Source organism: Hipposideros armiger, unplaced genomic scaffold (assembly GCF_001890085.2).
Source record: "Hipposideros armiger isolate ML-2016 unplaced genomic scaffold, ASM189008v1 scaffold_1132, whole genome shotgun sequence".
Taxonomy (NCBI): Eukaryota; Metazoa; Chordata; class Mammalia; order Chiroptera; family Hipposideridae; genus Hipposideros; species Hipposideros armiger.
The window spans coordinates 312405-324449 of record NW_017732482.1 but is presented as its reverse complement, the minus strand read 5'-3'; the positions used below and the strand labels follow the sequence as shown (position 1 = coordinate 324449).

At 39.9% G+C, this 12045-nt stretch overlaps 1 protein-coding gene across 1 annotated transcript; it reads left to right on the top strand.

The window, feature by feature from the left end:
• Window positions 1–1100: 1100 nt before the first annotated feature.
• Window positions 1101–10285, top strand: PARP2 (poly(ADP-ribose) polymerase 2). Its single transcript, XM_019632352.1, has 16 exons — window positions 1101–1212; window positions 2119–2280; window positions 2592–2662; window positions 3262–3312; window positions 4728–4824; window positions 5265–5340; window positions 5966–6068; window positions 6790–6952; window positions 7203–7341; window positions 8156–8219; window positions 8298–8432; window positions 8712–8839; window positions 9002–9101; window positions 9443–9541; window positions 9780–9904; window positions 10021–10285. The coding sequence occupies exons 1-16, from the start codon at window positions 1170–1172 to the stop codon at window positions 10178–10180; spliced, it is 1716 nt and encodes a 571-aa protein (XP_019487897.1). The 5' UTR covers window positions 1101–1169; the 3' UTR covers window positions 10181–10285.
• Window positions 10286–12045: the final 1760 nt, after the last annotated feature.

Sequence of the window (12045 nt, the reverse complement as noted above, 5' to 3'; positions counted from 1 at the left end):
TGATTACTATCTGTCCCCAGCTAGACTATAAGCTCCATGAAGAAATGAGCTATCTCTTGGCTAGAGTAGACTTTTTGTACCCCGAGGACCCAACAAGATGTCCAATAAATATTTGTTGAAGTAATGAATATATATATATATATATATATATATATATAATGTAAATCACTAATATCAAAATTATCTGGTGTTCTTGTTGAAACTGTCTGTTTTTGATTCAGAGGGCCTAGGTATGGGGAATGAGAGATCTGCTTAAGCGCGCTCGCTGTCCCAACCCTCCATGGGGTAATGGCACCCAAACATCTGAGAACCCTTAACCTAATGTCACCAAGTACCTTTCTAAAATCCAGATGATTAGGTTTTTCTGCCTTCAAGAGCTCCCGAGTTGGTATACATTCTCCTAGTTTCCCCACCCCTTGCATCCCGTTTCCCCAGAGGACTCTGCAGTTTACTTCCCTCCCTAGTCAAACAACTTTCCCGAAACTTTCACCACCTTATGCTTACGCGGAGCTACTGTATAATAGCAGTTGGCATGGTGGCTTCCGTTTTCAAAACTACCAGAACAGCACAAAACTAACACTTTTTTTTCCCCTTCTCAAAAGAGGACGGGGGAGAGTAGTCTGAATTGGGTTATGAGGCCCCCGAAGGGTGCCTCACCTCAGCCATTGAACTCAATTCGCTGGCCGTGAGTCTTTTCCAAGCTCCGGCTAAGGAGGCATCCGCCGAGTCCCCGCCCGAGGGCAGGAGCTTCGGCATCTCCTGCCCAGTCTGCCCTCGCGAGGAGCCCCGTTCTCTGGGAACTCACCTCCCCGAAGTTCAGGGAGGGCCCTGCTAGGGCCGCTATAATGGCCCTTATCTCAGACCTTCCCAAGGGACATGGGGTAGAGTGACGCGCGGCACTCAGCTCGTGGCCCCACCGATGAGCTTCCCTCCGCCCTACGCGTAAAACAGGCTTAACGGTGACTATATAAGGTTCCTGTACCTAATGACATTTCAAGATTAGGGTGACTTCCCACAATACATAGCGACATGCAAATAAGGGGGGGTTTCCGGTCGGTCCCCCGTGGGCGTCTTCTTGATAGAACGCACGCGCGCTGCGTTTTCCCGCCTTGTGATTCTGGGATCGGCAAGTCCTGGGAAAGGATTGGTTACGTCAACATTCGGGCTTCATGGCGGCTCGGCGTCGGGGGACTAGGAGCAGCCTGACGCGAGGTTGGGAGCTTGTTGTTGGGGGGTAGAATGCCGAGGGGCGGGAAGTCGGAAAAGAAATAGCACCCTCTACCCTAGCCCCTTACCCCTTCCGTCACCCCCCTGACCTGCTCTTGGCTACCAAACTAGTTTTGGTGCTAAACTTTTAGATTTCGGTTTTTTTAGAGCTTTTTGGATTATAGAATTGTGGACCTATAGCAACCAACATAGTGCCAACACTATTGTCAATATCTAATGCCATACATTTAGAAGGAATTAATTGTAAGGTGCATCATTATTTTATGTACCGCTAAGAAAGGAAAAACGCTTCCAGTTAAAACATGATTCACTTCTATTTTAAGAGGCATCCCAGTTTCAGAGGTAGTAAAATTCAAGTCTTAGGATTGATGACGTCTCTACTCTGTGTAATATGTTCATAAATGCATAGGTCCATCCGGTAGATTCAGTACTGTTGTCATCCTCTGGATTTTACAGTTGGGGGAACTGAGGTACAGAGATGAAATAACTTCTGCCAGCTTCCACAGCTAAAAGAGGCAGAGCTAAGCTCCAAGCTCCACACAGACTGCAGAGCACTCTAGTAACCATTGTCTCATACGACCTAAGTTAGTTTAAGGATGGGTATTTGGACACAAGTAAACAGAAGAGATAAGCAGGTTATGAGATACAGGCATCAGGCAATGAACTCATAAGAGCCCTATGGCTCCCTTTTATTTTATTTTATTTTATTTGGCTAGAATAGCAATTGAGGAAGCCATTCAGACTGTTATCAAGAGTTATTATTTCTTTGTAAGCTTACAAAACCATCCTAAACCATTTCTTTAAAAAGATGGTGTTTTTTCCAAGAAGGATCATATTCACTGTGTACTCATCCTTTATTTTGTCTTTTTCTGTCATTCTTCTTGCCTTTAGCTTCTATAGCAGCAGATGAAACACAAAGAGTTAATAATGGCAACACAGCTACAGAAGACCCTTCTCCTGCCAAGAAAACTAGAAGATGCCAGAGGCAGGGGGTGAAAAAGGAGCCTGTGGCTGGAGGGAAGGTGGATAAGGACAGAACAGAAGATACAAATGGTCAGCTTCATGTGGTAGGCCAAGGAGGACATGAGGCAGCAAGGAGGTCTCTCGGAGGAGTGAGGGTGGGGGATATCTTGTTCTTTCAACTCTTATCTCTGCCTTTCTTGAAGATATAATAAACTTTCTATCTTTGGGGCACAGCACAGGACTAATCTACTTTCTTGGAAACTTCAGTTTCATGTATTTAAGACAGATTGAGGCCTAGGCAGATCAGGATTGCTTAGGAAGGGCAAAGTTAATTATGACAGGATTCTGTCTAACCACGATTCCCATACAAGTAACCATAGTACAAAGCTGTCTTTCCTCAGAGTCTGTGAAGACCTTGCTGTTAAAGGGCAAAGTTCCCGTGGACCCGGAGTGCACCACCAAAGTAGGGAAGGTAAGAGACTCCTCGGCCCATTGATTTCTCAGAGAGCAGTGTTCTGTTGTTATTGGGATTCCCATCTGGAACATTGCTAGTTTTCATTTTACGAATCCTCTCCAAAACATTACTAGTGATTAATTTTCTCCAAGGCTAAGAGATGGGAGTGGTGAGGTTCGGGGTCAATCATCGGTGATTTTAACATGGTTAACTTCTGGGGTTGTCATCAGCTTTCCATACCTCATTCTTTTTCTCAATTAGAAAATTATGTCATTATCAAGGAAGAAATGAGAAACTGTGCCCTGGTATGGCATGAATTACTGATGAATGGGGAAAAAAAATTGAAGAATACAAAAGAAAGGCTTTCTCTAGAGCAGCTTTCCTTTAACTGAGTTAGAATCACTTGTTTCTGTAATTACCAAAAAGCAGTGTGTTTTCATTATAGGAATGGCATCTTACGTGTGAAAGAACATACTTTTGCATTTCTTTCTCTGGAAGATGGATGTTGGTAGTGCTGGAGAATGACACCTTGAGGGATAAGAAAATTTAGAGCCTCACTTAGGATCTCATCAAGGCTGAGACTATATAAATGTCAGGTTTTTTTCTTTTCTTTCTAGGCCCATGTTTACTGTGAAGGGAATGATGTGTATGATATCATGCTAAATCAGGTAAGGGGAGGAACCATTATATTTATGGGAATTTATTCTGGATAACTGATGACAGTGTCCCAATGCCCAGATCTTTAATTCTGTAGTCCCTTATATTAGCCACTAGTGCTTCATACTCCCAAGTACACGGCCCTAGCACAGTCTACCTGATGAGTCCTCGATACGAAGCAGATCTTTTTGCATATTTCTTTTATTGAATCTATGAACTCTGTTCATATCATTTTGCACATTTTCTAAGAGGTTGTTGGGTTTTTTCTTACTGGCTTCGAGGAACTTTATATAATTTGGAGAATAGCCTTTTGTCTATAATGTAAATTGTTTATATGTTTTCCAAATTTGTCATTTGCCTTTTGATTTTCTTTATGGCATACTTTTTGCCCTTAACTAAAGTTTTAAATTTTTATGTTAAATTTGTATTTTTTTTAATCTTTTTCTCTTTGTTTATTTTTGTTGTTTCAAATAGATATAATACATTTGCCTGGTTAATATATTTCCTGAATATCTCTTCATCTTTGAACTTACTGATCCATCGTATATAATTTTAACAGCTACCTACTGTTCCTTTGTTACCGCTTCTTTCACTTAAAATATCATAAGCAGATAAAAAAAATGTAAGGCCCCTTTTTGTCCTAACATCCAATGACTCTGGAATGTGAGCAGGCAGGAGGTAGGAAGGGGCAGCACACGTAACAAAGAAGAGTGCCTGGATAACCAGGACTCAACCTTATAGCGCAAGCTGCTGTTCCTTAGCACACACTACTCCCTGTCCTCACTCTAAATAAGTTTTTTACAGGATACCTCTTTTAAGATACTAGTCACATTCTTTCTGAATGTTTCCAAGTCAGGTCAGGTTAGGTATGGGATAGATGGGGCAGTGGTTTCTGCCTGTCCTCTATCCCCTCCTAACATTGTCCTGCTCTCAGCTTATTGTCAAATTGCTGTAGCTAACAAAAAAGCTATAATTAAAACTATTAAAGAGTAAGTTATCTAAACAAATAAGCATAACAGTTACAGGCCTTTGGGGCATCAAAATTGTTTTCATTGTAAAAATAATTTTGGGAGTGGGTGGGGAGCTGGAAAACACATATGGCTTAGGAAGTACTTATGGAAGGAGCTGAGACAGGAAAAAACAGAAGGAACCAACCAATATAGGATATTTGAGGTTGGGTGGGAAGTTGTAGGAAGCTTCCAGGCTCCAGCTTTAATTCCTAGGAATCCAAAGTTTTACATAGAAACCCTAATCTTTCCTTAAATCCTTACTCTCCTAAGAATCTGATCTTTGTTGCCCCATGCTAACCTTTTCCTTACTGCAATTACTAGCACCTCTGACCAAGAAAGAGTCAGTCATTGGTTTATGTGGCTTCTGTTTGCAAACCCCTGTCCTTTTATGTTCATATTTCTTTTACTCATCAAAGACCAATCTCCAGTTCAACAACAACAAGTACTATCTGATTCAGCTATTAGAAGATGATGCCCAGAGGAACTTCAGTGTTTGGATGAGATGGGGCCGAGGTAATGACTTTCATTACGGATTTTCTGAGTTGTCATTCAGAAAGCCAGAAGCAACTTACTGAGTGGCCAAAGGATCCGCTGGGTTTAAATTGGTAGAATTGAGGTTTTGTAACCTGGGAAGGGCTCTGGAGTCAAATTGTGCTTTTTGAAATTGGGGAGTAGCAGGCATCCCCACTAGGAATTTCCCATTGGAAAAAGTATGAGCAGCTAGTTCTCAGTCACTCTTCGTGAGAACTCTCTGTGATTGGTCTGCTAGTGCTGCTCAGAGACTACGGCCGTTAGCAAGGAACTAATATCAACAGGATCAGTTCCCGAAGCCCTTTCACCTTCTCCCCTAGCCCATTTGTCAGATGCTAAGCAGAGAGCTGGCTTGTTACTATTAGAGAACTTCTTGGGCTAGGGGACAGGGAACCATCTTATGTGTGGCATTTATTTTGCAGTTGGGAAAGTGGGGCAGCACAGCTTGGTGTCTTGTTCAGGGGACCTCAGCAAGGCCAAGGAAATCTTTCAGAAGAAGTGAGTGCTAAGAAATGAGTATAAAAAATACCCTTCTTCCTCTTGGATGTATCTTGTTTAAGAATTCTATAATATTAATAATAAATGTGATTTGAGCTAAATGTGTCTTAACACTATGCCATTCAGTGACTAGAACACTAAATTTCATCCTTAGTTAGTGATTATATCCACCTGGAATCTTGAAATTGACTAAAAACAGAAGATTTAATATATTTAGCACATAACCAACAATTTAGGAAATTTGGGAAAAGTGGGATGAGAGTATCCATCTAGAGTCTAAAAAATTATTTTACTATGGTATGAAGAACTTTTTGGGGTCTTTGGGAACATTTCTTTCAGAGAAAAGGATTGGATAGGGTTCTTTTGTCTTAAATCTCAATGACTTTTGTGGTGTTTCAGGGCCTTTGGGAAGTCCAAGTGTCCTTGTTTCCCTTTTTTTTTTTACCTTTGTCTCCAGAGCTTTACTGTTTATTCAGGGTCCTAATTTAGAATCCAATTGATGTGTGAAAGAGCTCTGCCATGGGACATATGTTTGGAGATGTTCTGTCTAAGGAAACAATTGTAAGCCCATCCATAATAGTAGACCCTTATTTGTAAGATTTTCTCACCACCTTGGACTCTACAGATTCCTTGACAAAACAAAAAACAATTGGGAGGATCGTGGGAAGTTTGAAAAGGTGCCTGGAAAATACGATATGCTACAAATGGACTATACCACCAATACTCAGGTAAACTCTGTATGTTTAGGGAAAATATTATTTCTTAATCAGGGTGAAATCCAGCAGAATGGCTTAGATTAGGTCCTAGACCAGAACAGGCCCAGGGTATTTTGAGACTTGCTGTTTCCCACCTAAGAAAAGAATACAGTTCCCTCAGGGGTGACTTTCACTCATCTCAGTAATCTTGAAGGGGCTGTAGAATGTGGATAGAATGTGCTTTTCTAGTCTGTTATTTACTAAGGTTCTTAAAAAAATCTTAGGTCCCATTTCCAGAAGTTTAATGTTATGGATCAAGAGAGGAGTAAGAGTCAGATAAAACTACATTTAAAGTTGTCTTCACTTGTTGAGCTATATACCACAAGTAAGAAAATAAATAAATAAATAATTGCCAAACTGAAGTGCAACTGGGATGCTGAAAACTATCCTGGAGAAATCTTGGTTTTTTTAAGATGAGAAGATTTGAGACATAATAGCTGCTTTTATATATTTAATGATATCGTGTTAGGAGGGCTTGTTAGACTTATTTAACTGTATTTAACGGTGAAAAGGCAAAGTAGGGCTAGAAGGTGGAAGTCATGTTGAGTACTCTGACGAGGTTAATACTGGAATGAGCCTGTGTTCAAGCAGAGACTGATGTTCACCTGCCAGAGATATTGTAGAGTCAGTCCTTGCAGGGAGCTTAAAATAGATCCTTACAGATTTTATTTTATTTTATTTTTTTTCGCTACAGAATGAAGAGGAAACAAAGAAAGAGAAATCTCTTAAATCCCCCTTGAAACCAGAGTCACAGCTAGATATTCGTGTACAGGAGCTGATGAAGTTGATCTGTAATGTTCAAGCCATGGAAGAGATGATGGTAGAAATGAAATATGATATCAAGAAAGCCCCACTTGGTAGGACTTCATATTCTATCCTACATTCTCTTTTTATAGTTCCTGTTTCCTTTAATGGGATATTTCATAACCATCATGATTAAAAGCTTGATGATGTTAATGATGAATGAGATTTGGTGAGGGGCTGTATGGAAGGAGGAGGGACTATTTTGAAAGTTGAAAGGTGAGAGTCTTTGTTGGACAGGGACATAAATATAGTTTATAGGAAGGGGCCTTAGTTGTGGAGTCTGATCTCTGGCTGGGCCTGCAGGGAAGCTGACAGTGGCACAAATCAAGGCAGGTTACCAGTCTCTTAAGAAGATTGAGGATTGTATTCGGGCTGGCCAGCATGGACAAACTCTCATGGAAGCATGCAATGAATTCTACACCAGGATCCCACATGACTTTGGGTAAGGCCAGTGCTGTTACTTCACTTTGGTCTTCTACCCAGCCGTACCCCCTATATCACTCCAGCAACTATAATCTTTTTAATCCTTCATTTCTAAGGAAATGATCATCTTGAATAGATACAGAGCCAAAATGATTTATAGATAGCCTAATTAATCAGCTTGCAAGTATGGGATGTGGTCTCCTGGCCTGATCACAAGCATATTCTGACCAAGTGGAAGTTACCAACTTGAGAGAGAATGGGTTTAGTATCCAACCAACAAGTAAAACACCTTCAGGCATAATCCCCTCTATTTCCTATTTAAGGTGACTGTAACCACACTAACACCATTCTATGAACTCAAATGACATTAGGTATATAAAATACATTTATCTTGATACATGTTGATTCTGTATACATTTATCTAAATACAGTTGATTCTGTATTCTGGTGCTATTTTATTCCTTCTGTTGCTTTATAGAGCTCTGTGACCTAGAAATATTATAACTGAGTGGTCTACTGCTTCTAGACAGGACTATATCCAAACTATTCCTTGTTGATGGTGATATATCTTATTTTAAAAAAAGAAAAAAATATCCCATGAAAAAGAATTTCAGATCTAGTCTCAAATGTCAAAATCTATATAGTTTGTTTTATCCTACTCAGAGTATATACCTCATATCTCTATATAATTGGAAGTTAAAACCTCTCTCTTTCTCTCAAATGGAAAACCCTAGTTTCTTATACGTTTTTCTAAAGGACCTATATTTACTCGCTTATTTTTAGTCATGTGCCACTTACCAGAGACTTACTATGGGTTGAATCTCTGTCCTTAGACTCCGTACCCCTCCATTAATCCGGACAGAGAAAGAACTGTCAGACAAAGTACAACTACTAGAGGTAAGAGATGTGTAGATTGGGAAATATTAAATCTCTTGTCCCAGGTTCCTCCCATATTGATTCTATATCTCTTATCAGGCTTTGGGAGACATTGAAATTGCCATTAAGCTGGTGAAGACAGAGCTGCAAAGCCCAGAACACCCATTGGACCAACACTATAGAAAACTACATTGTGCCTTGCGCCCTTTAGACCATGAAAGTTATGAGTTCAAAGTAAGAAAAATGATCATTTATTTTCATACTTTTAAGACCCCCCCCCCCACACACACACACAGTTTTCTGGCTACTTCTGGTTAAGAGCAAACTTTTACATAGGGCAGAATTTCTATTTACTAGGAATTTGGGAAGGTAACGCTCTCTCTAACTGCCTTGTGAGACCATTAGGGAGCAGAAAGGTCTGCCATTATATACCAGAGTCCCTGAAGTTCTTCAGTTCAGCCTGGTCTTTTATAAAGAGTCCACATCGACCATTTCTTTCATTCTTTTTCACAGGTGATTTCTCAGTACCTGCAGTCTACCCATGCTCCCACACACAGTGACTACACCATGACCTTGCTGGATGTTTTTGAAGTAGAGAAGGAGGGTGAGAAAGAAGCCTTCAGAGAGGACCTTCAAAACAGGTATCAGTTTGCCTTTGGATTTGATAAGACATTCCCTTACCTGAAGTGCAATTATGGAACTTACAGAGAAGGAAGGCAGAGACAGCGGTTGGCTTTTTTATGTTTATGGCCTATGTTTGCAGGAAAGCAACAGAGACTACAATAATAATGGCTTTTCCTTAGGATGCTGCTATGGCATGGTTCCAGGCTGAGTAACTGGATGGGAATACTGAGCCATGGGCTTCGAATTGCCCCTCCTGAGGCTCCCATCACAGGTTACATGGTGAGTAGAAACTGAACCCTGGAAGGAGGCACAGTGCAAAGGATACAATCATTGTCTCTGTCCTTTCCCTCCCCGCTTGTTTTCTAGATTAGGATTAGGTGGTGCCCTTCCCAGCTCATTTTTTATTATGTCCTTTATTTAAATTCCTAAATATATCCATCCTTTCCCAAAAAAAAACAGAGATTCACCAATGCTTCTAGCTCCCCTGGAACATAATTGTGAGGGGAAATGGAACAGGGTCTCTGTTGTATTTAAGATACTAGGAACACAGGGTCAGTGGTATGAACCACCCTTCTAACACAATAGGTTAAGCAGCTGACCTTGTTGTTTATATATTTCAGTTTGGAAAAGGAATCTACTTTGCTGACATGTCTTCCAAGAGTGCCAATTACTGCTTTGCCTCTCGCCTAAAGGATACTGGACTACTGCTCTTATCAGAGGTAAGGCAAGAGCACATGATCCCTGTTTTATTATTAGTTCCTATTCCAAAGAAAAGTTTGACCACAGAACCAAGAGGTTCACCTGGGAGAACCTGAGAGGGGAGCCAAGTACAATTTCTATTGCATCAAATTCCTCTGCTGGAATATGGGAAGAAAGTACTGGTGGGATCTTCTGTTGGCTTTAGGGCCATCCAATTCTCAGTAGGATGTGGGTATTCAACGATTGTTTGCTCTGCAGGTAGCTCTAGGTCAGTATAATGAGCTACTAGAGGCCAATCCAGAGGCAGAAGGATTACTTCAGGACAAACACAGCACCAAGGGGCTGGGCAAGATGGCTCCCAATCCTGCGAGCTTCATCACCCTGTAAGTACTCAGAGCCTGGATGGCCAGAAAACTTTTGACCAGGTTAACACTCTACTTTCTCTGTTCCAACTTCTGAACCAGAGGCAGTGGTTGACACACTTTCCTCTATTTGGCAGGAATGGGAGTACAGTGCCTTTAGGACCAGCACGTGACACAGGAATTCTGAATCCGGAGGGTTACACCCTCAACTACAATGAATTTATTGTTTATAACCACAACCAGGTCCGTATGCGATACCTTCTAAAGGTTCGATTTAATTTCCTGCAGCTGTGGTAATGTTGATATTAAATAAACCAGAGCAGGTATGATCTTTAAGCAAGAAAATAGTCAATGTTGTACTTTTGGATTTTCTTATGTAATAAAAATAGTACAAGTCTACTACTGGTTTCTTCAGGCTTTACTTCTGAAAGCACATATTTCTTCTGATTTAGTGTATATTCATTTCCAGGGCAGAAAGTATAATTGCTCTGTGTATCCCACAGCTCACTGCAGGTTACTCAGGATCCTGGGGCTTTTTTGTTTGTTTGTTTTGTTATTAAAGTAGAGTTGACATAACCTAAAACATTATATGAGTTTCAGATGTACAACGTAGTTATTCAACATTTATGTACCTTACGAAGTAATCACTGTAATAAATCTAGTAATCATCTGTCACTGTACAAAGTTACTATGATAGTATTGACTATCTTCCCTATGTTGTACATTACATCCCTGTGGAATCCTGTTCTTATACAGCAGAATAGCTTCAGTGCATTGAGGAATACTAATTGAGGCTAATGCATTTTCTCATTTAATTCAATTTTTCTGCAGACTGGAATTGATTTGTTATTATAGGAAGGGTAAAGGCAGCAAAGGCTGAATTGGCCCCTTTTTTCCAATCTTGCCTTTTCCCCGTTTACTAACTGCAGGCCAGGTCTCCCACCACTTAGCATCTTAAGACGCAGCAGATGTCCAAAAATTCAAACGCACTTGGACTGTTACTAAGCCTGAATACATCTTGGGGAGGAAAGGAGAGAAGTAGAATGAGTTTTGATGTATCTTGCTCCACCTAAGAACTACCAAAGTCCAAGTTAGATCCAAAGACTTTCTGATTATTTGTAAACACATGCAACCAGAGATACACACACACACACACACACACACACACACACACACACTACACTTCCTTAGATAACAATGAAGATTATTTAAATGAAACAATAGCGTGTGCCTTTTCAGAGATAAGACTACCAATATCTATCAAAATTTTAAATGTACACACCCAGTAAAAATGATAGATTTACATGTTTACATAGATGATGTCACTGCAGCATTGTTACATGCAAAAAGATCCATAAAGAACTAGCTAAATATATTCACTCACTGAAAGACTATTCAAAGTATGAATAGACTATAGACTTTTCCAAAAAATAGAAGAGAGGGGAATACTCCCCTACTCATTCTATAAGGCAGTATGAAACCAAAACCAGATAAATATCACAAGCAAAGCAAACTATAGACCAATATCCCTGAAGAATTAGATGCAAAAATAAAATACTTCCAAGCTTAAACCAGCAACTTATAAAAAGGATTACATACATGACCAAGCAGGAATACAAGGTTGGTTCAACATATCAAAATCAATCCAAGTAGGATAAAAATCACATGACCTTCTTATTAGAGGCAGAAAGAGCATTTGGCAAAATCCAACACCCTTTCATGATAAACATTCAACAAACTAAGAATGGAAGGGAACTTCTTCAACTTAAAGGACTTCTACGAAAAACCCACAGAATGACTGAAAGCTTTCTTCCTAAGATCAGGAACAAGACCAGAATGTATGCGCTCACCATTTCCATTCAGTCTTGTACAGGGTTCTAGCCATAGTAATTAGACAAGAGAAAGAGAATAAAAAGGCATCTAGATTGAAAAGGAAGAGGTAAAACTATATTTGAATATTATATGACTAGTCTATATAAAGCCCCAAAGAATACATACAGAAAGAAATTAGAAATAAGTTCAACAAGGTTGCAGAATACAAAGTCAATTTACAAAAATCAATTGTATTTCTATAGATGCAATGAATAATCAGAAAAGGAAGTTAAGAAAATAATTCCACTCACAAAAGCATAAAAAAATAATTAGGAATAGATTTAACCAAA